We start from the raw sequence: 24101 nt of genomic DNA on the forward strand, positions 1-24101 counted from the left end.
GGATAGACAGATCTCACTTGGACATGATTAAACATCAGAAGGTTAAATATTCCAAAAAGTCATCCAACTCTATTAGACACTGGAAAACAACTGAAGTGCTGTGCCCTTGATCTGCAGACATACTCCTTTATTGAGTATTCCAGTACCCATAAATCACCTTACAATACAATTTCTTCCAATGCACACATACATTATAGAGCTACTTACATACAGATTGTATCCTGAAATTCTTTACAGCACTAAAAAATTGCAAGCAGCTACTACATTGTGTAAAGAACATAGCAAGGTAAAGACCTTGCAAGGCAATTAAAAGAAAGCCTCCATTCTCTGATAAGACTAATAAACATGGGAAAAGAGAAATTGAGCAGTCTTATAAATGAAACACATTGAAGTAGCAAGGAAAAGCTGAGAGGCGGGAGGTCAGCTCCTGCTGGAGGGGGGAGGAGGATGGGAGCTTCTCCACAGAACCCTTCCTACAAAGGAGAAGGCTCTTTTGGTTTGAACACATCATAGCTACCTTCCCAACAGAAAATGCCTCCTTGCATGTCACCTTTCAGTGGTTGGTAACAAAAGCAGTGAAACCACATTCTGAAGAAACAGTTACAATAGTGGCATATTGCATTAGTAATTAATTCCCTAATTATTAACACAAATGTTTTTGGAAGAAGGAAAGTGTAAGTAATTGCCAGTGCTTTCTGCAGCTTCCTCTACTTTGCTAGTCTGGTTCAGCCCCCTCCTATCTATGGGTAGCAACACTTTACATTGAAGGGAAGCAAGGGGCATGGACTTCTCCTGCACTAGTACCAAGTCCATATGCATGATGGTTCTTCCCTTTCACTGCATAGGAATTTGCCTCCACATGCACAGATCCTGCAAAACATAGTATCTTCCTCTTTTCTTACATTTTCCACTGCTGACACCAGTGTGAGTTGAATGAAGGGACAAAAGTTCAGCAGAATAAAATTGTCTCCTTACCTAATGACATTCACAGCTGCAGCAACACGAAGGGCTAGGAAATATCCCTCTCTTGTTAGTCAGACAAATAGGATGACAATCAGAATCAGAAAACTGTAACTCTGCCCCACCCCTCCAAAAAATTAGTAATAAGGACCATCTGTATTTTCATGGGAAACTCTTACAGAGTGCATTGCTGAGATTGTATTTGTGTACAGCGAGCATCCAGCTCAGGTATCCAATATTTCTTAATTTTAAAACAAGTTAAATATTTATTTCCTTGAGGTTCCTATTTTCCCTTCCACTGCCTGAGAACAGCTTAGTTACATGAGCAGATCTGCTGTAGAAACATCTGCCCCAAGTTCAAAAGACAGGATGAAAAGTTTACATCTGGATGTGCTATTGTCCATGACTTCTTGACTTCTATTTCTGGGGATGCTCAGTGTAGTTTCCATGTACTGCGCTCTGTCTAGAGGAAGGCTTTCACGGAAAAGAAGCAACATGTTCTTCCAGCCTGGTAGATCATCAAAATCCTGTTTTGCACATTAACCGCTAATTCTCCTTGTGGAATGCAAAGAGAAACAGAAAACTCACAAAGACCAATTAGGAATCCATGGGAACCAAACGATGTGCTCATTCAAGATTGCACTTACTGCGCAAAGTAATTCATGGCCATGCAGAGACACTACTCACTGTGAATGAAAAGTTCACAGTCACAAAACAGTCTTCAAATGTGCTCTGAGACAGATTGTGAATTCCCTCCTTTACCATCTCAGCTGGTTAAAACACAGGATAATCAGCTACGTAGAAACAATGTTCTGGTGTAAGGAAAAGAAAGCCCCAGTACCACCGATTCCCGTGGAAAATATGGGAGTTAAATCAAAACTCCCTCCAAGACATATCCTTATTTCCATCTGTAGGAAAAGTCATGCAGGAAAAGCCGGTCAGGAGAAGTCATGGACTCCAATGTCAGTATCTTCTGGAAGCTGCTGTACAGAGTCAGGAAGATTAGATGCCCTAAGCTGCAATCCTAGCATATTTCTTGATTCTTTGCTGCTTTGATAAATCATTTATTAGATCAGCCTTTTTACATAATAGAGGAGAGGAGAGGAGAGGAGAGGAGAGGAGAGGAGAGGAGAGGAGAGGAGAGGAGAGGAGAGGAGAGGAGAGGAGAGGAGAGGAGAGGAGAGGAGAGGAGAGGAGAGGAGAGGAGAGGAGAGGAGAGGAGAGGAGAGGAGAGGAGAGGAGAGGAGAGGAGAGGAGAGGAGAGGAGAACATAAAATAAATTTATCACAAAATCCTGTCCTCCTACCAACCATCTTCGACCAGGACATATATTTCTCTGATTATTAATTATCTAATGCACAGAAACAGCTTCAAGTTTTTTAACCTCTCCCTTTCTCTTTTGTCCTTTAAGAGTGTAGATGACAGTGCAGGGGTGGTGCCCAAAACACAGATAGCTTCTTCAGCAAAGAAAGTGCCAGCATCGTGTTTTGACCCTAAATCTAAAATTCAGAAAGCAAGCACCTTATCTATTTTGTTCTTAGTCTTACGTGTTTAAATCCAGCACATATCAGAAGAGAAACAAAGCTGGGTAAGGTGTCAACAGTTCAATTAACAGAAGACTGTCATATAATCTATCAGTAGATATTTGACCTGAAAAGAGAAAGGAATATGATATTGTTAGCATGGCTTGTCTATCTGCCTACCCCTTTATCATTGTGAAATCTCAGCTCTCAGAATAAACTATAGCTTTTCTCCGTTTTGAAGTCCATCCAAATGTCTTCAACAAAATGAATATCACTGCATGTAAATAACAGAAATAGGAAGAGCTGAAAACATCAACAACAGGACATACCCAGACCCTGAAAACTAAAACAGTCAAATTCAAATGACAATAGAGGTATTAACTGCCCTGTCCCTAGGAAGTGCTTATATTAAAAATGCACAGTTAAAAGCATTTGCCCTCCTTTTCCACCCAATATAGCCCCTCCATCCCCAGCAACTAGACAGTAGAGATCTTCATATTACAGCAGTGGATATCAGGACAACTAAGAATAATAAAATAACTAATCCAGTCCAGATCTGTAGGCAACTGATATACCAACAGCGTCAAAGTACAACTCCCAGCTTCATTATCTGGTCTAAATGAAATATAGTGAGCAAATGCACTTCTGATCTCTCTTATTAGTCCCATTTGTTAAAATGCTGTATTATTTACAGCTTTGCACAGTCTGAGAAAATGGCCTTAGAATTCCATCTTAAAACTGAAGTGATGATAAAAACCAGAGTGGCTTTGTGAGCTTATCTAAAGGCAGAGTTCTTGCAGACGTATCAGCATCCCAGCACCAGGGCTTATTACCCAATTAAAGGTCTGTCTTAGCAAAAGTAGACAAATGGTAGACCTCCAACACATTTGGCAATATTTCTGGTGGGGTTTTTAAGCATTAGGATTTTGATTCAATAATTAATATTACTTTGAGGAGTGACCCATATAGGCATTAGCCAGTTAACCCAGTCCTACCTGAAGATGTCAGTCCCAACTGCTGAATCAGGTAAACACCAAGTGAAACCTCAGTTTAAGTTGAGTATTCATCTTCACTGCAGTCGGTGCTGGTCCCCACTACACAGCCACTGGGACTTATAGCACAGTTAGTTGTGTCCCACCAAAAAAATAAATTGCACTCTACGCTCCACTGACCATATTGGCTAAATCTTCATTGATTATTTTAGGATCCCAAGGTGACTTGCTCATAAATGGATGTGTGTGTAGACACACTCTGAATGTACATGTTTAACCAATAGAAGTACATTGCAAGAGGACCAGTTACAAGAGTAGAAATCAAAGTTCACATGGAAGCTAGGCCACTCCAAAGACATGACATGAACAGTTATGCAGCTGCAGACAACTCAGCTTTCGTATTTGGTAGCTGTGTCTGTAACAGTAAATGTACCTGGCTCCTTTGTCTAGCACTGGGTCCAGCTGGCATAGAATGACCCACACCCAAACGATTAAATCCTGTTAATTTCCAAAATATCGTGGCAACATCCAAGCTAAGTACTGAAAACAGTTTCTGTGCTGTGTTAATACTCACAGTCTGTCCAGAAATTGGAGTTAGGCAAAAGCCAAGACTGTGTCACGAGTCTTTCTAAAAATTCAGTGGTATAGGTAATTGAGCTTCACTTTCTCTGAACTTCCCCGGCACAGTTTTGGTTTACTGTTAGAGATATAACTTATGAGTCTCAGACAGGAGTATTAGCAGTCTATAGGTTATTTTAAAAAGAATGGTCTTTTTCTATAGCTATATTCAAAGATGTGAGTTATCCAGATAGCACATTTCAAGTTGAAGATCAAGGAAAGCATTTGCAAGGATCTTTCATAAGTATCTGAAGATAAGTTCACTCAGGTGAAAATAGGAGGTGCTCATTTTCTTTCTTCTTGCTGAGATCAAATCACAGAGCATTGTTGACTGATAGATTATTCAACTCGTCAGATGCAAACTGGGAACATTACCAGCCACCTTACTGGCTAAGATGTGATTGCAAATACAGATCCAGTGCCATTTAATAACACTACAGCTCATTGCTCACTATAACTCTAGTTTTCTGTCTAGAGACTGAAGACTGCTGTGAGGGTTGAGCAACACTTCTGCTCACATCTTCAGAGCTGCAGTGTTGGTACTGAGTCACCCACGTAGCTGGTAGGATAACTGCACAGAGAACCAATTAGTTGGAGCTTTGCTTCAAGAGAGGAGGACAGGGAGGAATGGCTATTTGTTTCATTGGTCTCCCTCTTAAAACCACTTTTGCCACACTTAATAATACAGTTGTCTCACTATGAAGCTGAGATTGTAGGTTTTATGATCTCTCATAAAGCTATATTATTATCCAAAGGCAGGAATACAGCTTTAATGCAAGAGTGAGAAGATGTGTTTCTGCATATGTGTGTATTCTTGTGTATGCGTGTTTTTTTTTAAACATGAGCCACCCTGTGTCATTTGTGAGACTTGCTTTCAAGGAGGAACTAGACCAAAGAGGAGGTGTTGCTAAATGCAAACACAGAACAGCCCAAGGCTGTAAACCATGTCCAGTGCTGTTGTCAGGAGCAGGTGTATACCTGGCAGCAAATGCTCAGCATTAGCTTTTTGAGAGGCTCTAAAGCTGTCTCTTCATTTAAGCCTGTCTACTGAGAGACACTGGGTTCCTGGGGCTGATTTGTGCTGCCAGAGCATTGCAGGGGTGGGAAAACAGATGGCTTTGTCTGGAGTGCAGGCTTGTCCAGGCTAGACTTACCTAGGGTTTTTGCTCAGAAATGTTCCTGGCACATACGGACATTTCTGGCAAAGGTAGCAGAAGCAATCCTTATACAAAGTGATGGCTCCCTGCCTCATCAGTATCTCAGTCTCATGGTCACTTCAGCAAAAATCATGTACAGGATGGGCATATGAGGTCTCCTCCTGGGGTTAAATTAAGGAGAAAAGTCACATTAAAAACTTTTCCCAAAGCTGAATGAGTTTGGTGCATTGCACCTAGTTTGATTATGACCTGTCTTGCCTCTTCTTAGTTTCAGATAGCAAGTCTTCCACTGAGACAAAGGATGGCATGTTGGGTGGACTATAGGTACAAAATTCAATCACTATGGGTGTTTCTATTTCTAGATGCACTCCACAACTGATTGAATGATATGCTGACAAGGTATGAAACTACCTATAGAAACCATCTTAGGAAAGCACCAGCGTTCATCTTTCTCAGTGGCAGTGTCAACATAAAGTAAAGGTCTGCAGTAACTGCCAGTTAATAAAGCTCCTCACATTGCTTAAGTGGCCAACAATCAAACTATTCATGCCAATGAATACCATAATGGAGAGCTTATTAAATTCACATTTTGCTTATATTGCCATAATAAGAAGGTAGCGGTAGGTGCATCAGGTTCGCTTCATTCTGAATATTAGAAGGCAAAGGAGAAGTTATGTTGGTATGTGATGGAGAAAGTGATGTACTCTGGTCACTACAGAAGAAAAAAGAACAAATGCCTTGAGCCATGCACTGCATCTGCTGACACCCAGCTCTAGGGTAACCCAGATCTTGTCTGTGCTTGATACTGTGACACCAGCATCTGAACCTCCATGCTTCACGTAGCCTCATGTCTGAATTAGCACTCAGACCAGGCACTGAGTCCTGGGACACTGATCTGTAACAACCCCTCCTACCCTCCGTCCCCTACTGGCAACCATCCTCTCCTCACTTTCCTGCCCACCCACACACTCTCCTACCTGCTCACTCCCTCCTTCCCACCACCCTTGAGCCCTTCCCCATGTTCATTCTCAGTGGTCGTTGCATGTACGTGCCTTGGCCCCCTTCAGCATGTTAAACCTTCTGCCTTACCTCATGTTTTGACAGGTTTTGTGAGTTTTGACAATCCTGCCAGTGCCCAAGCTGCCATCCAAGCTATGAATGGCTTCCAGATTGGCATGAAGAGGCTGAAGGTGCAGCTGAAGAGGCCAAAGGATGCTAATCGTCCCTACTGAGAAGTTATGGGAACCACTGGATATAAAGCACTAGCACAGGTAACTGCATGGGGAAGGGGATGTCAGCTGTGGTTGTAGCCTCTCTTTGTGTTGTAGACCCTCAAAAAGATTCAGCTCTTCAACTCTCTGGCTTCTGCCTTTTCCACTCAGGCCTCTGGCTAGAGCCACACCACATAGACACACACCTGCACATAAACGAGGAACTGTTTGTGCCTCATTAGAATGAGAGGTTGAAGGATGCTTAAACAAGGGCTCCCCTAGTGGCATCCTGCATCTCTAGGAAGTCTTCCTGGTTGCTAGAGGGGAGGCAGCAGTTATCCGAATTCCTCTTGCTCAGCCAAAGACAGATCTTCTTGCTGAAGAAAATCTGCAATTAAGCAATGGGACTGGGTTGCAGTGTAATCCCAGGTGACTGGACTGGCACAGTGTCTGTCTCAATAGCTCTGTGTTGCAAATGTTTCAAAGCATTCTTCATTCTTCATGCAGTGTAGTCTGTATCCAATTTCATTTCAGCATAATAACTATATGTTAATATGTCTTCCTGACAATTAAATAACCCCTAATTTCTTTGTTCCCAAGAAATGAATAGAAAGATCCATGCTCATATCTGTTAAATTTCGTGTACAGATGAAGCCCTATCAAAGCCAAGGAGGCTTTGCTTGAGTGAGGACCTAGACAAATCTGATTCAGGGTCTCATTGTTACACTCACGCACTTTGTGCTGTTGGGAAAGGAGACAGCTAATATATGTAAGTGTCAAAAATATCAGAAGTAGAAGTTTGTTTCATTGGAATCCAACCTATCAGCAATAACAAAAATGGGAATGTTTTCAAAAATGGAAATGTTTTCCACCACTAGCTGGCTTTTTCACCAGATAATTCTTAGAGAAATATGAATATAGAAGAGTACATGTTTCTTACAGAGATGGGAAGTCTCTGCTATTAAAGCCATTCCACACCAGATTGCCCTATAAAGCTAGCACTTTCAGTGCCCCTAAGCTGCAACAAGCAGTTTACACTCTCAAATTAGTAACAGTGAGATGGGTTAGGTGACCTTTCCAGGCCATTATGTCCATAACATCTCAGATTCAGCGATTTTGATTCAGGCTTTTTTTGACCCACCGAAGGTTCAGGTAGAAAAGTCCCTACCTTCAACAGTCTTAAAGAACTACAAAATGATCACAAATGATTTTTCACTGATATCTCTAAAATGTTTGAAAATACTTCGTTCTGGTCTTCAGAGCAGTATCTTTCCTACTGAGAATCAAGAAATGGAATCAGAAAGTCTTTGAAAGAGGTGCTGCACTAAAGACAACATGAAGCAGATGAAAATGTGCAACAAACGTATTAGGTGTATGGACTAATTTCACAGGGACTTTTAGTATCTCTATGACAATAATGACTCAAGATACAACCTCCATAGTTCAGAAACTCCTTTATATGTGACTATACCAAGTCATGCATTCAATGCATTTTCCCTCTTCAAATACCTCTTTTATTTTACTTGCTTATGGCAAGGCCTCTTGAAACCAAAATATGTTTTCATATCAAAATGCTTTTTGCTTCATCACAATGGCTTTTTTAATGCAGGTTTTGCACGGAAGTGTTGGGGGAGATGCATGCTTGCTGTTTTGCTAAAGCAGGGATTGTCTTTGTTTGGGAGATTTTTGATAACACCTGCAAATAAATATCTCCACAGTTGTGTGGCTCCAAGCAGTGACTTTTGTTGTAGGGCAGCTGTGATCACTGAGGATATGCTTGTTTCTCATGATTATGTGAGAAGGTGCAGGGTGTAGACTCCACAGGTATGACTCTATTGTGTTTTCCTCATCAGGGATAATTACAGGTTCTCTAGGTCTAGCTTTTCATGACAAGGCTGACTTCGAGGTCTTAGTTTCCTTCCAAAAAATAGCACAACGCAGTAGTAGGACTAGAATTCTGGTGGTGGTTATGGCTTTTCCCTAATAATTTATGTGTCAAGGAACCACCAAGTAAAATGGCAATGAAATTTCAAATCTTTCTCCTAAAGCATGTTTTTCTTTGCTTCTGCAAAGCACAAGAACAGTTTTGAATGTTTTTTTCTGCTTACCAAGTCCTTTAACTTTCCAAGCTTTTACTTAGATTTCACTGCTCTGCTTGCCAGCAATATCACCAGATCAGTGCCTCTGCTGCTCTTAGAAGCAGAGTCCCTACCAGAACTTAGTAGATGCAGTTCAAAGGTCCTTATTCTCACATAGACTCCCATCTTGAGGAACCCATTGAATGAGCTGAATATATACCTGTCTTTTAGCAGAAAGGAGTTATCCTGAAGAAAGCTTTGTGTTTGGGAGTTTATTGTGCACCTCACAAAAGAGATTAGCCATGTGTACGTGGCCTCAGGTGGGCACATAAGGAATGTATCCCAAGAAAGGATCTGATTTAGCATAGAAACTACTGTATTGAAGGAGACTGAAGAGGACACTTAGTGACTGGAAAGGCTTAGATCCAGATCTCTCTTCAGCTCATTTGATTTCCAGTGCTATGAGATCTCCATACCAGCACTCTAAGCAAACACAGAATCTTTGGTCATGGTGGCCCAGTACAGCAGTTTGCAGGCAGGCCTCGAGGCTAAACCCTCACTAATTAGCTGTACTTAGAGAAGGGTCAGTTGTCTTTGACTCAGTATTACAGAATCACAGAATCATAGAAACACAAAGGTTGGACCTACGAGATATCCAGTCCAACCATCCACCCATCACCAATAGATCTCACTAAACCATGTCCCTCAACACCAAATCCAAACTTTCCTCGAACTCCTCCAGGGTCGGTGACTCCACCAGCTCCCTGGGCAGCCCCAGTGCCTGACCACTCTTTCAAAAAAGTAGTATTTCTATTGTGTTAGTGTACCCCCATGCCTGGTTTGATGTGCAAACTCCAGTCACCAAAATGCTATTGGCAGTCAATGATTTGTCTGTTCAGTAGACTGACAATGCAGCAATAAGTTTCCTAAAACCACCAGCATAGAAGTCAGCTAGGTCTGCATGTCCACAGCACAGATAGTTATTGCAAAGCATGAGAGCAAGCAGCTCCCTTAACTCCCTTAAATACAGTAACTGGTTTTTATTTTTATTTTTTTTTTGCTTTGGTCATGGCTCTTCAGGGTCCTTAGTTCCAATTTGAAGCATATGAATAACCATATGGACATCGGGGCAGTTACTCATGTACTTCAAGTGTGTGCTCAAGAAACTTTCTAATTGGGATTTTCCTAAGAAAGATCTTTGTTTTATCAAACTCCCTTCCAAAAATAAGAAGCTGCCAACAAAATAAAACAAAAGCAAACACCCAGGTTGGTGTAATCCACTAGAGTGCTTTTCTCAACCAAGAAGGAAAGATCTTCACTCTATTTTAATTCTGAATTCACTTTTTCTTTAACTGATAAATCTCCCATTTGGGGCACAATTAGCCTAGCCCACAGTGATTGGAAGTCCCTTATTTTCCTTGCAAAGGAAGTTGCTGTCACACAGTGAAAGTATTTCTGTGATGTGGCAAGTAAGTCCATAAGCTGCAGAAAGAAAAGCTCTGAAGAATTCAGAAGTCAAAATATTTTCAAAATGGCTGCCTCTGTTCTCTTTTTCCTTCATAATTAAAGAAATGGTTATAGAAGCAAAAAGAAAAAAAAGAAAGGAAGAAAGGAAGAAAGGAAGAAAGGAAGAAAGGAAGAAAGGAAGAAAGGAAGAAAGGAAGAAAGGAAGAAAGGAAGAAAGGAAGAAAGGAAGAAAGAAAGAAAGAAAGAAAGAAAGAAAGAAAGAAAGAAAGAAAGAAAGAAAGAAAGAAAGAAAGAAAGAAAGAAAGAAAGAAAGAAAGAAAGAAAGAAAGAAAGAAAGAAAGAAAGAAAAAGGAAGAGGAAAAAGAAAAAAGATAGAAAAAGAAAAAGGAAGAAAAAAAAGAAGAAGAAAAAGAAAAAGAAAAGAGAAAAAGAAAAAGAAAGAAAAATAAAAAAATAATAGGGTTGGGAGAATAGAAAGAAAAATAAAGAGGAGGATCATTTGAGGCAACTCTGCCAAAATCAATATATTCTATTACAAATCCCCCCTTAGGACCAGAAAGCAAAGATTCGAAGGCACTTCATATGTCTTTCAGATAGTAAATGCATGAAATAATGAAGAAAAAAAGTACTGAAATCCACGGCTCACTTGGGTGGCCATTCCTAGGAGCTTTTAAGTACACTGCAGTATAACTAAATTGCTCATGCACAGAAGAGCAGTGAAAATTCTGTCCATATTCCTCCTGTGCCTCCATTTCATAGAATCTTATCAACTGCTTGGGTTGGAAGGAACCTTAAGGATTAACAGGCTCCAAGCCCCTGCCACAAGCAGGGCTGCCAACCACTATATCAAATACCAGATCAGCCTGCCCAGGACCCCATTCAACCTAGCCCTTAACACCTCCAGGGACAGGGTATCTCCAGCCTCTCTAGGCAGCCCGTTCCAGCACCTCACTACCCTCTCATTTCAGTGACCAGTCATTGGAAAACTGTTATTTTCCACCTCAGATACACTACTATTGAAGTTTTATTCAAAGCTAAAGATGGAGAGATGTGTCTAAATTGAAGTACTGACTGGCATGAAAGTGAGTGGGACAAAATACATGTGAGTGACACAGAGTGAGTGGGGTGGAAGTGATACTGAAGATAGGAAAAAAATAGCAGTATGATTTTTTATAAGCTCCTCTCCTAAGAGGAGTAGTGGCAAAGCATTAAGAGAATGCATTGTCCAAGTAACCTCCTTCTTTAAGAGAAAATAACACGGAGCAAAGTTTGAATACAAAAGAAAGTATGTCCAGGTCTTCCCTACAGCTTCCTGATCATGTGCTGATATGTGATTTATGTAGAATGAGTGAGGTGCTTGTTTTCACAGCTGGCTGGAATAGGTGATGATTTTTTTCCCATAGGAATTTATATTTTTTTCCATTGGAATGTATATGTTACCAAAGAAAGGCAGAAAGCTTTGCATTTTGAACTTTCTGTTCTTTGATAAGAAGAAAACAAACAAAAACAAATTTCAGAATAAGCAGATATTATCAGACAAAACAATCAAACAAACAAGCAAAATGCCGATCACTCACGACAAGAAAAAAAGACAAAAATGAAAAACAAAACCAAAAACGGATGTAAATGGAGCATTTATGACTTCCTCCTGTTATCGTTGCTCATCACTGCAAAGTCAGATGGAAGTGTGCTAGTGAATTTGGGATTGCTTATCCCTCTCAGACAGTTTTCTGTCACCTCCAGGGAGAGGCTGTTGTGCAGTTGCGTTGATCTCACTGTTTGCTGCTCAGCTGTTCAGCTTGAGATTCAGACTACACGTCCTTTTTCAGGACCTAATCCCATTTCTTGCAGTTATGCATCCTGCAATGATGCTAACCAATCCCTCTTTCTCCTGCACAGATTATTGTCATTTGCATCCATTAGCCATCACTTAGATCACTTGGGACTTGCTTACATTATAGAAATTTGCACTAGCATCATTCCATCGAAACAGTACTCCAGCACAAGCTTTATACAAGTGAAAAAAGTGGGAATGAGACCACAGCTTCAGTTGTGAAAGTCTGTTTAGGTACTGGAAAAACATCAGCTCGGCCAGTTTTTTTCTTTGGGTTACTTTTCCTTTTAATTTCCACTGACAACTGTGATTAAAGTAAACGTCCCTCATAGTGTGTTTGTAACCCTAACTTCACACTGTTGTGCTCATACATGAGAGAATGGAACTGGATGTGACTGGGGGAGTTGGAAACAAAACTGCTTAAGTTGTTTGCAAAACTGACAAGGAAACCTTTTCTATTCAGGCCAATCATTTTTAACCTGTCCGCCCATTTAAATTACTAATAAATTTATGATGGTAAAATTCTGATGTCTGTTCTATAAACCAGTTTCAATACAAGAGCATGAAAAACCGCATTTGCTAATTATTGTAGTTTTTCTAAGATTGGCACACAATATAATGCACTGATGGAAAACGACAATAATTAATTACTGCATTTACTCCAAAATTACAATCAGTAATTACTGCTCTGAGACTGAATTCCATTCAGCAATATTTGGAACTTGTTCTTCCTCAAAGCAGGGCAGCTTTTCAGGAGTATTGCTGTGTTTGCATCTAAATGAGTCCATGTAGGTCACTAACAGATCCGCACTATTTGTCATGGGAGTGATAGAGCAGCACAATGCAACACCGTAGTACTTTTCTTCAGTACAGAGCATGAATTCTTCATTAAAACCCATGTCACCATTTTTTTAAACGTTAGATAATGCAATTATTTCAAAATTAAATAATACATATGAAAGCAGCATCCCAGTTCTCATCCCACTGTGATACAATTGATCCTGATGCTCTAACGTAAACTTTCTGAGGCTTTTGAGAACTTTTTCCGATGATGCAACCAGCATTTTCCCTGCTGTGAAAAGACCAGGGGCTTGCTGTGGTTGTGCCGTGTACGAAGGCTTTCAACAGCAAAACCTTAAAGCCCTGGGGTTGCTTGGCAGTGGGAGAGGGGGTTGTATTTAGCCCCTTAAATGTAAAAAATTAGTATGGGATCTCATGGAGACCAGGTCACTGCTCATCAGCTGAGCAGGTCAGATTTAGAGCCTTCCTGTGCTAATTCCTTCAGTTAATGGGCAGCTGCAGTAACCCACAATCAGTGGTCTTTGAAGGAACTTTTTGATTTGATTCAGCCAGCACAGAGATTTGCTGGGCCAATGCAGGAGGCATTGCAAATTGAAGAAAAATTGGAAAATGTATGCAAAGGAAAAGATAGATGCTTTAAACAGCAGTGATTTGAAGCAAGAGCCAAAGAGATGGAAAAACACAAAGGACATGCATAGCCAAAATGTTTGTTCCAGCAACAGCAAACACTGACAAGAAGCAATCTCCTTCAAATAAAATAGGTATAAAGAGAATGAGAGAGGGGAAAGATCCAGAATGAGAGAGGCTTTGGAAAAATCAGTACAAGGTCCTACAAGACCTTAAAATAAGGGACAAACCAGAAAAATCTTTTTGACAGTGGGGCACTGGGGAGAGCAGTAGCCATTAGTGAGCAGATGAGAAAGAAATATGCTGCCAGTTTGTAAATACCTGTACCAGGAGAGAGAAAAAAGGTAAGTCATTCAGAGCCCAACATGAGCGACCATACAGTATAGGACTTCAGGCAAGAGATACTCTTCTTAGATTTTCCCATTCTTCACGTGCTTGAAGAATAATGGATCTGCTTTTCATGTGCTTAACTGAAAGAAAACATCAGCATTGTGAAAATACTTTTTTCGTTCAGGTAAAGATAGTATGGATGGTATAGATCACTCAGGGGACGGTCCTCGGGCCCTAAGGAAAAGCAGGAGGTTAATGGGGGAAGCTCCCAATGAAGTCAGAGTTACAAGTCAGCTGCAACACATGGTTCACAGGACTCAGGTTACTTGTGCAGCATTGATCAATAGGCTGAAAATGAACTGAACTTTTTGCTACTGACCTTTCAGAGTTACTGCAGAACCATGAATTGAAGCTGTATGGGGTAGTGTTTGGCACTTACACTGTAGGTATAAAGGAAAGGGAGGCTAAAAAACTCCATGAAATTTACTCTGCAGGGGAATACTGCTACAGGAGCTGGCAAGAATCTTAATAAGGGGTTGCAGAGTGCTCCATCAATGTGAGCACTTTAAATTGATGTCCTTATGGTTTGGAAGGCATATACAATCAGCTGCACTAGAACACTGTTTCTCATTCCCACAGTTATATCCAGTGATATATCAAATGCAATAATTGCATATTTGAATAATTCATAGGTGCAGTAACTTTGGCCAGATACAAGTGAATATCAAAACTCTGGTCTCTGAAGTGTTTGATTCAGCTGTAGCAGAGAATTGAAGGTTTGCAGTGCAAACACTGTTTCTCAGGTGTCTTTTGACCTGCTTGTGACTGCAGTTAGAGAAAAGACAGCTTTTATTTCAAATTGGTCATTTTTCCACTAAGCTGAGCTTCATCCAACCTTTCTGAAAGACTGGGTAGAACGCTGAGCTGGAGGGGAAAACAAGAACAGCAGTCATTTCCCAACCAAGAAGTGCACTGAATGAAAACTCAATGCTCCTTCCAGAAAGGTACTATGCACTGTGATCAGGTGAAGTTCTCAGACAGCATCCATCAGCTGCTGCTGTGAACTTCATGGTGTGACACTGAAGTATTGCAGCCAAGGATTCAGGCCCACCATTACTTACTTAACCATCTCCTTGAAGAGCTATTGCAGAGATATTTGAATCATTTCCAATTCTAGAGGGAGATGCAACATCCCTATTCTGTCCACTCTAGTCTTTTTAGAGCAGAGACTAAGGGAATGGACATGCCTACTTCCAAACACATCGCTCTGGCTTATTTGAAAAACACCTTTTCACTACAAGGACTTATAAACAAGAGAAATTCTCTTGTCATCCCATGAAAGTTATGGTTTCAAGCAAATCTTTTTAGAAAGCCTATTTCTCCTATTACTATTTCTCCTGTTGTTTTAGAGATATTGTCCTCCCCACCTCTTCAGACGCACTGTTTTTTCTGTGTAGGACAGATCCAGCAGTTGGTCTGTTTGAAGCACCCATTCCTTGCTGGGACAAGTGATGGCTTATTCAGCATGACTGTGTTTCCCAGCTGCCTCATGCTTTGTCCCAGCAATGAAACAGAGCTGGAACAGTCTTTCTTCCTTGAACTGAGAAGCAATTTGCACTTCAAGTCCAGGAAATAAACTGTTTTCAAGCTTTCTCAAAATCCTCATAGCAAGGACATGACTGCATTTGTGACTTGTGTCTATGTGAAGCCCAGTTCTTGAAGCCAACAAACATCTTTGTTTGATCTGGGAGATCTGTGGACACTGATTGTCATAATTGAGTGCTGTAATACAATGTCTTCCCCAAAAAGCGGACTGTTCAAAAAGAAAAAAGATTTTCCTTGCCTTGTTTTCTATGGACTGGAAAGCTATTGGACCAGTTTCTGAGCACAGCATGACCATCATGAAACCCACGGGCTGTGCAGTCAGCTGCAGATTTGTCTATGCTGAATATGATTAACTTTTTCCTCCCCTCTTGAAGAAATATTCCCACTCATCAACAGACATGACACCCCATCTCTTCTGACATATAACAAGTGAATGCTTTCCATTCTCTTTATTTTCCCCTGTCCATTCTGCTTACATGACACATCGCTCCACCATGGTAGACAAGGTGCTGCAATGGGAAGCTGGTCAGACAGGCAGTCCAACAACCACTCTAGGAAACGGGATCGATCCTTAGGTGATTTGGTGAATTCAGAAGAGCAGAGGATTGAAGCTAAGGGTTTTCTGTTTTCCACTCAGCCTTATTTGCTACGTTATTTGCTACAGACAATGTTAAACAAAATCCCATCAGGAATTCATGTAGGTCTTTTTCCTGTTTCTCATGAAGATCAATCCAATACAATGCGGAGGGAGGTCCACAGATCCTGATCAGACATAAGGGAATATTATACTAAAGGAAATGTGTTCTTAAACTGAAACCTGAGCACAGGAACACAAATCTCAGCAGATGGCTTTGTAGAAAAGCATGTTCCCTGACTGTTAGTAATGGCACATGGATGAGCACCGTGGCTGGCTTTGGGGTCTTTTCTCCGTCAGTGCATCCTCACTTTCTCATAGTCAGGTTTCTGGCTCTCAACAGTGACTCCTGAAAGTAACTCCTGAGTGTTACTCAGGATTGAAATGAAAATTTCTTCCTTCAGAAACACACTTGAATGAGTTTATTGAGGATCAAAGTTAGTTTTGGAAGTGTTGAGCTTTCCCTACACCTGGAGAAAAAAAACACAGGATTTAGTGGAACAATAATGATTTCTGCCAATTAAAGACCTGTTGTGGGATTTAGCTACTTACAGTCAGGTAGCAGAGAAATCTTCTGCTTTTCTCTTTTGATCTTTCACATTGCCACTGTAATTTTTCCCTGAGATATGTGTGCGCAGTATGTTCTGTCGATGTGAGAAGTGGTAATGTCACTCAGTGAGGAGTTTTATGGTTCACAGAAGGTAGGATTTGTATCGAGATAGACAGATAGATGGATGTTTGGTGCCTGAACACAGCGTATTACAGAGATTGACCCAACATTTTCAACGCTAAAATCCCAAACCATAGACTGAGGATACCTCAGAGAGAGAGATTTCAAACGGATTTTATCCCTTTTCTCTGACTCATAAAGTACTTTAAGCCTTTAAAAGCATATCATCCCTGTCTCTTTGCCCAAAAAATTGGAGAAGATCAGAGTAAAGAGGGATCAATAGCAAATAAGTAGTCTACATTTTCTCAGATGTCAATGTAAAAGAGGTCAGGCATGGCACACCAGGCAGAAAAGAATATACAGTTTGGGGATTTTAGTGTATATTCAAATAAGGAGTATTCATTTTGACAAAGGAGAAGGTGAACCCTCTTGCCCATGCAGCTGGTGAAAGAAAAGGTGATGGTGATGCTCTCATCATGACAAGCCAGGCTCAGGGCTGTGCTGAGACCTGGTCTGTCTGGGTGAGATGGGGATGTGGAGCGAAGCAGAAGCATCAGCTGATGGAATCGGTAGGGACACCACCCTGCCAAGCTGCCTGCAGAGCCTGGAGCTGCCTCCTAATGAACAGGAGCGGCTGGTCACAACTGGAGGCGAGCTGTTCCCCATTTGTTTGTGTGCTGCAGAGTGGTGGGGATCCACTCTTTATCAGAATAATCCAATTGAACAAAATGATTCATATTAGCAGGCACATCTGTCTGAGGCCAGAGCAGAACCCTGGTGTTAGTTTAATAAATGGCGTTCATTAAACTCAGTTGAAAATATAATCTGGAGAGACTGATGGGGTGAACAGAGCAAAGAATAAGCAAAAGGAGTTAGCAATTATCAGATGTCATTTGTTCTACTGGTACCACGGAATTGGGGCTTGTTTGCTGAAATCTTAATTTCATTTTGCTGAAGCCGAATCCATCAGAGAAGCTTATGCTGCAGCTATGATTCCTGTTTGTCAGACCTTGGTAGGAATAGGACATTTTTCTTTTCCTGTTTTCTACCAAACAGAGCCTCTCACAGAGCAAGTGTACTCACTGAAGTAGTGCAGAGCCAAACAGAGGACCCAAGAACAGGAAAGATGGAGGGAGGCAGCCTTTCCTTGGCCTCTAAAAGGCTGCTGAGTAAAGATCCCTGTGCTGCAGTGCAGAGCATGTAAAGAGCCTAAGAAAGGGATCCTCATAACCAGCCTGTGCAGGTGGATATTTCTAGACTGTCATCCCTCTCCATGCAATAATGGAGAGAGATGCTCCTTTTGCTCCAGGTGTGTTTCACATTGTAGAGGTGCCAGTGAAAATGACTTTACAAATGTTGAAATTTTCTTGATTGCTGGGTCAGGGAAACTTCCACCAGCTGTGAACAGGCAGACCATCCAGGTAGCCTGAGGAGTAGATGAGGGAGCACAGGGAAGGATGTACAGAACCTAGGGAACAACAGCCCACATGTGCAGAGCTCAATCCTGGTAGTCCTGGGCACCCTCCTTAAGGCACAGCTCAGACCGCACAGAAAACTTGACATGTTCCTTGGCATTAACATTCCTGGCCATAATCCTCCACATGAAACACTAAATCCAGATTGCCTGCTCTTAGGAGGGAGAGCTGCCTTTCCCATTTCATGTTGAGCATGGAAAGCTTCTTGGGTCTGACTCACAGCAATTTATGGTCAGCACTTGAAGATTGGCTGGACAAGCTGTTTTTTGTGAGTTGCATTCAGTTGCATTAGTTTTAACTTCTCCCCACAGGTATTCAAATGGTCTTCAGTGTGCTCCAGAGGAAAGCAAGAAAGGTTTTTATATTTATAGACTTGCCAGGGCAGCGCTCAAGTCCCAGCCAGTCGGAAAAAGTCAAAAGAATAATGGAGGAGAAGGGAAACCTTGACCTCATAAGCTTTCAGCGTTGATTAGTTTGTTGGTGTCAGGAACCTTTCCTTGTTCGGGGCAGACTAGCTGTGAAATGATTTTTTTCCCCTTCTCTTTAATCTGTCTCCTGTATTCCCATGGGGAAGGAGGAGCCAATACCTGCCTTCTTGGAGTCTTGCTTCAGAGCAAGCAAGTGAATGGACTTGCACACCAACAAGGGGCTGGGTTTCTTTCAGACACTCATCTTCTCAATGTGCCCTGTGGCAAGAGGCTGAGCACCTTCATTTTTCCTCAAAATTGTGGAAGAATTAGTTGCTGACATAAGTGGTTCCTGAGCTGATCAGAGATTGTTCCTGCCCTGGAGAGTACAGGAGGAGAGCATTGCAGAGATGGGAGCTTTTTTCTGACTTTTGCAATGGACTCTACTGTTATTACCAAATCTTGTTCACAACCATGGAAATGGATGAGATGCACATCATCTCTCTCAATCCCACCACCATTCCTCGTTTAAGGAAATCATTAGCCTTTAGGCACTGGGAGGCACAAAGGTTAGACTAACATTATCACTTGTATGAGATCAGTGATAAATCCATTGAATTCATTGTAGTGCAGAAATCTTGCTCATCTGACATATCTTGGGTAGCTCGTGTGAAATGAGCTATTGGGTCTCAGCTTTATTCCTCCTAAGCACATCCATATAGCACACAGACCCCAACTGCTATACAAGTTGGAAAGCGCATTTGATAGCTGATAACTATTTGCAGCACACTCAGATATTACACTGGTATTGGCAAGTAAAAATACTTCCAAAGTCCATTTGTGGTCACCTTTCAGAATTTTTTACACTGGCACTAAAAATGCAAAATAAATGGATAGATAGATAGATAGATAGATAGATAAGATAGATAGATTATACTCCTAGAAATTAAAATACGTATTAATCCTTCTGTAGGTTTTTTGAAGCCCTTTGACAAAATTTCAGGACCTCAGATGACTGTAATATTTTTCTACATCCCAAAACAATAAGTCTAATAATATCAACATGTGGGAATGAAATTACCAGGCTTAGGTGCAAGTCTGGAGCATTGGCACCTCACAGCAGTTTATGGTTCAGCCTGCAGCTGTAGCAAGATAAGCTGGAGGGCTTTCCAGCTCTGGCTGCTCAGTGCCTCCCACAACACCTCACTCCTGGCAGCTGAATGGCTCATGCAATGGACTCCTGATGGGTTTAAAGTCAGCTAGACCAGCAGTGACCTGCTGTTTCAGCCACGTGAGACGCACAGGTTTGTTTTGAATAAAATCAGTTGAATGGAGAAATCCCATACAAACCTCAATGGCAGAGCTAAAGGAGTCCAGCCCTGAGTTCAGCTCTCTGAGATGGAGGATGATAGCACTTCCAGCCAGCGCTGCTGCAGGCATGGGCTGTCTGAGGTGACAATGAACCAGAAAACCAAAGGTCTGAGACTAATCAAACTCTTCATGAATGCAAGTGGAAGTTTATTTTCAATAATTGTTCATAGTACATTGAAGTAATCTTATGAGCCAGCTACACTGCTTCTCAGTGCCTTCAAAGAAATTTTTCTTTATTTTTAATTCTCTGACAAAATTTTAGTTTATTTTTAAGCAATCGTAGTTTGACAGATCACCTGCATTTTCAACCAAGAAAGGCTTTGAAAAAAACGTGATCCAGCTCTAAATAAGAACCATATAAATACTTCAGCTGTAGCAGAGAAATGAGTCACATACATAAGTCACATACATCAGTCACGTACATAAGTGTTTTCAGAATCAAATTCAGAGATAATAAAATCTGCCAAGAGCTGTGAATTCTTCAGATAGAAACCACTCCAGCTACATGGAGGAATTCTTTTCCTATCTTTGTCAAATTCAGAAAGAACTATCATTTCCTCAGTGAAAGTAGCCTGTTTCAGAAGCATCTTATGGAATGTGGCTTCAGGAAGGGTTTTTTATTAACAAAAAAATTAATAACATTTAATAATTAATAGAACTATGTAAGCTTATTGAGTCATCCTGGGCTTTAATCAATTTGAAATATTTGGGGCACCAATTTCCACCTTACTGCTCCTCGCTGGAGGTGCATTAGAGTTTTAGTGCAATTAAAACGAAGCAGGAAATATTTTTAGCTAATTGCACTGTGCACCTTGAAGGTAATTTGAAGCTGCAGGCAAAAAAAATAAAATATCAGAAGGAGTAATTGAGTGTTGCAAGCTGGGAGTATATGTTCTTGGCTGCATTCTAATTCAGAAGAATACGTAGGCTAGGAGTGGTGCTAAACTGGCTTGGCAGGATATGGGTAAAGTCCCGTTGTATGTCACAAGGAGGCACGGGACATCTGCAGGGTCCAAGTGCTATGCAAAGCTGCAGCTGCCTCTGAGAGCAGCATTTGCAGCCCTCAAAGCAGTTTTGTGTGGCCATAGGGCACAGAATGACCCCACCACCCCAAATGTGGCAGGGCTGGCAGATCTCAAGTTGAGGACTCCTGACTTCAGCTCGGAGGAGAGATGGGGTCTCCTCATCTCCCGGCCACAACCTCCCCTGGTTGCCTTCAGATGATTCCTGGAGGTGCCATCGTCTGGCAGGAATAAAGGAAGGAAAGGTGGGCATTTTGTCTCTGTCTAACACTCAGCAGCAAAAATGGAAGAGTGAAGCATTCAGTTCATCAGCATTTTGATAAGCTCTTGTCAGTCTACAAAGGGGAAAAAAAGCAAACAACAAAGCAGAAGTAAGCAAAGACAGGGCACAGAGGCTCGCTCACAGCTTCCCAATTAGACTTGGTTCTCAACCATGTACATTTTTTTAATTAAACTATTGGTACAATGCTCAGGAGATAGCAAACTCCTTGAGGCCCCCTTGTAATAAAGAACCTTTCATTATGTGCAGAAAGGTAGCTTCCACACAGCTTAATTTCCTCTCCCACCTAATGTTCTCCAGCAGCAAAAGCAGGAGTGATTGCCTTGTACGAGGCAAGACATGTGCTCCTCAGGGCACCGGAGCTGCTGAGCTGGCCAACAGAAGTGGAAGAGGCTACAGGCTTTGCTGGAACAGTAACCACATAACATACATTTGACCTTTACCATCACTACTGCCCTGCTTCCCGAAACAGGCTGAGTTTATTGCACTGACCTTTGTCTGCAAAGCTGGTAAAGCACAGCTGAGAGAGGAACAGGATGTATGGCTGTGTTTGCTTGAGCAGATAAATCCTGGACCTTGCTGAGGAGGGCAGACAGAGCTCCATTCAGTCCTTCCCCACAGCTTCGTACCACAACCTCAGTGCAGGGCAGATCAGAGCACCCTTCATCCCACTCTACCTACCTTTGCTTTCCATTCTTCCAAATTTCCTTAGGGGTGTCCCCCTGTGGTCCCTATCATGCAGTGCCCACTCATGCTACCACCTGGGGACAGGGAGAGAATGGAAACACCACACACGGAACCAGTGACATTTTCTGACCGACCAGGCTGGCTTCTCCAGGAGCCGCTGCTCCAGTGTGGTGCTTTTTCATCTGCTGCTTGAGACTAATGGCTCTAGAAAAATAGATAAATCAGAGGTGACACAACTATTGCTGCTTGACATTTTTTCATCAAACTGGCTGGGGGAGGAAGGGGTGACCAAAAAGTGACATTTTGACCAAACTGGATGTTTCCGCAGCAAATTTTCATTCTAGAAGATTAAAAAAGAAATGCCAACAGCAAACACACAGGAAAAAAAAAAAAATAAATAAATAAAAAAAGCCACAAAACTGTCTTGATTAAAAATGCTGGCCTTCAAAACACTAAATTTCTGTTAAAAATGGACTGGTTTTCAGATTGATTAAAAAAAAAAAAATTAATCTCATCCTCTAGCCACCTCCCCCATCCCAGTTTTGCTTTGTTTATAAACTAAAATATTTACAGGAAGAAAAGCCAAAATAATGACAATTTTCCCCTGGAAAATAATGGCCATTTTTCAACCAGCTCTGAATGTAACACGGTTAAATGAGAACAATCCTAGTAACAACACTGCACAGCAAGTAAGTCATACAGTTATTTGAAAGAAGGACATTACAATTTAAAAGCTAATTTTTATCGTCACCTTTAATTTATAAATGGGAAAAATGAGGAAGGAACATCGAGCATCTTAAATAAAAAACAACAGAAAACCTTAGCATGTGAAATGCTGGGCTCCCATCTCCCTGTTAGATCACATTAGCTTCTATATCTGTATACGTGTAACTGTCTCTGTTGATATATATGTATATATAGTACCTCTGTACATATACATATGTATGATATATATGTGTGCATATTCATGTATGTATAGATTTACGTATGCTATCTGTCTCATTTTTTAACCTTCAGATGTTAGGACTGAAGCATCTGACAAAAGCACTCTTTTTCTTCTTTTTCTTTTTTTTTTCTTCCTAAAAATAGCACCCCAAGAGCCCAGGTAAATGCACTGATCTTTAGCATAAATGATCAGCCTTCATTTAATCCCAGCATGGATGCAAAATCTCCTTGACCATAGTGCCCTCCCTGCTCTAAGATGTTTGAGTTCCTGATCTTGGACTCCCTATGACAGCCTTATGTGCAGTGGTTGTTGCAGGGATGGAGCTCATTTTGGAGAGCCCTGTGTCCTTCTTCCACCTGCACTGGACAGGTTTCGTGCAGGGGCACGTGAGGAAGAGGGTGGTGAGGAGGAAGACTGAGGCAGAGGGAAGGCACTTCCATCCAGTGCTCGGAGAAAGTTGGTGCAGAGGTATAAAACAGAGCGAAAAATTGCTATAGAAACAAGAAGAAAGGCAAGTGAGAAAAACACAGGTTGGGAATTAAATAATATTGATCAGCCTCAGAGGCAATAGCTGTAAAGATCTGTCAGCCGTAGGAAAAATATTTCCACTGCCTAGCTAGAGGTGTTCTTAGGCACAGGCTCCAACAGGCAGAAGGACAGGGTCTGGACTCCCATTTTGGATGAGTGTGTGAACAGAGGCTAATGGATATTGCATAAAGGTAAAGAAACCTTCATGTGGAGTGAGCAATATTCAGTCATCAAAAGAGACTTAGTTTAAGAGCTTGTCACTTTGGTGCTGGAAGAACTGAGGGCTTTTGAGTCCTTTCAGGGAGAGATTCTTTGCCTGTGAGATTGCACAGAAAAAGGGATGGAGAAGATGATCCATGGAGAATTGGCTAAATAGGAGTAGGGGGAGGGACACTGTAGGAAAACTGTGGAATGGAAGACATTATACTTGTGGAGGGAGGAGAGCATAACCCTGGAGTGCACTACAGAAGAGGCAGTGCTGGGCCAATTCTGTGGTCTTCTGAAAACACAAAAGTGATGTTGCATGTGCCATTGGTTCTATTTGCAAGCCGAGCAGATACATTCATACTCTGACAGCAGGCAGAGAGGTATGTCAAGGGTCCCCCCACAAGCCTTACATTCCCTAGACTATGTGTTGAATGAAAAAGAGCACATGAGCCCGCGTACTTTAAAGATCATCTGCACATTCCTAGGGTCTTTGGGAAAGGCCTGTCCTTCACTAGTTCCCGCCAAAATATTCAGTAGCAGAAGTAGTAATCCAACTCTGGTTGACACTGAGGCAATTTGCATCTGCAAAAGACACTTCAAGAAATGTTCTAGCAGTCTCGGCAAAGCCTCAGGTATATCGTTGTCAGGTCTCAGCAATGCCACAGCCTAAT

The 24101-nt window shown here is 41.5% G+C and overlaps 1 protein-coding gene across 11 annotated transcripts in view; it reads left to right on the top strand.

Annotated features, from left to right (window-relative positions):
• Positions 1 to 24101, top strand: part of CELF4 (CUGBP Elav-like family member 4) — a 715283-nt gene that overhangs the window by 684936 nt on the left and 6246 nt on the right. For all 11 annotated transcript variants that reach the window (XR_007373866.1, XM_048930944.1, XM_048930945.1 and 8 more), the window contains exon 12: positions 6355 to 6521. Coding sequence is in view for 10 of the 11 variants with exons in the window: in XM_048930944.1 (XP_048786901.1) it covers positions 6355 to 6482 (128 nt within the window). In the remaining variant the exon portion in view is untranslated. The remainder of the gene's footprint in view (positions 1 to 6354; positions 6522 to 24101) is intronic.

The sequence above is a fragment of the Lagopus muta genome, chromosome Z (genome assembly GCF_023343835.1).
Source record: "Lagopus muta isolate bLagMut1 chromosome Z, bLagMut1 primary, whole genome shotgun sequence".
Lineage (NCBI taxonomy): Eukaryota > Metazoa > Chordata > Aves > Galliformes > Phasianidae > Lagopus > Lagopus muta.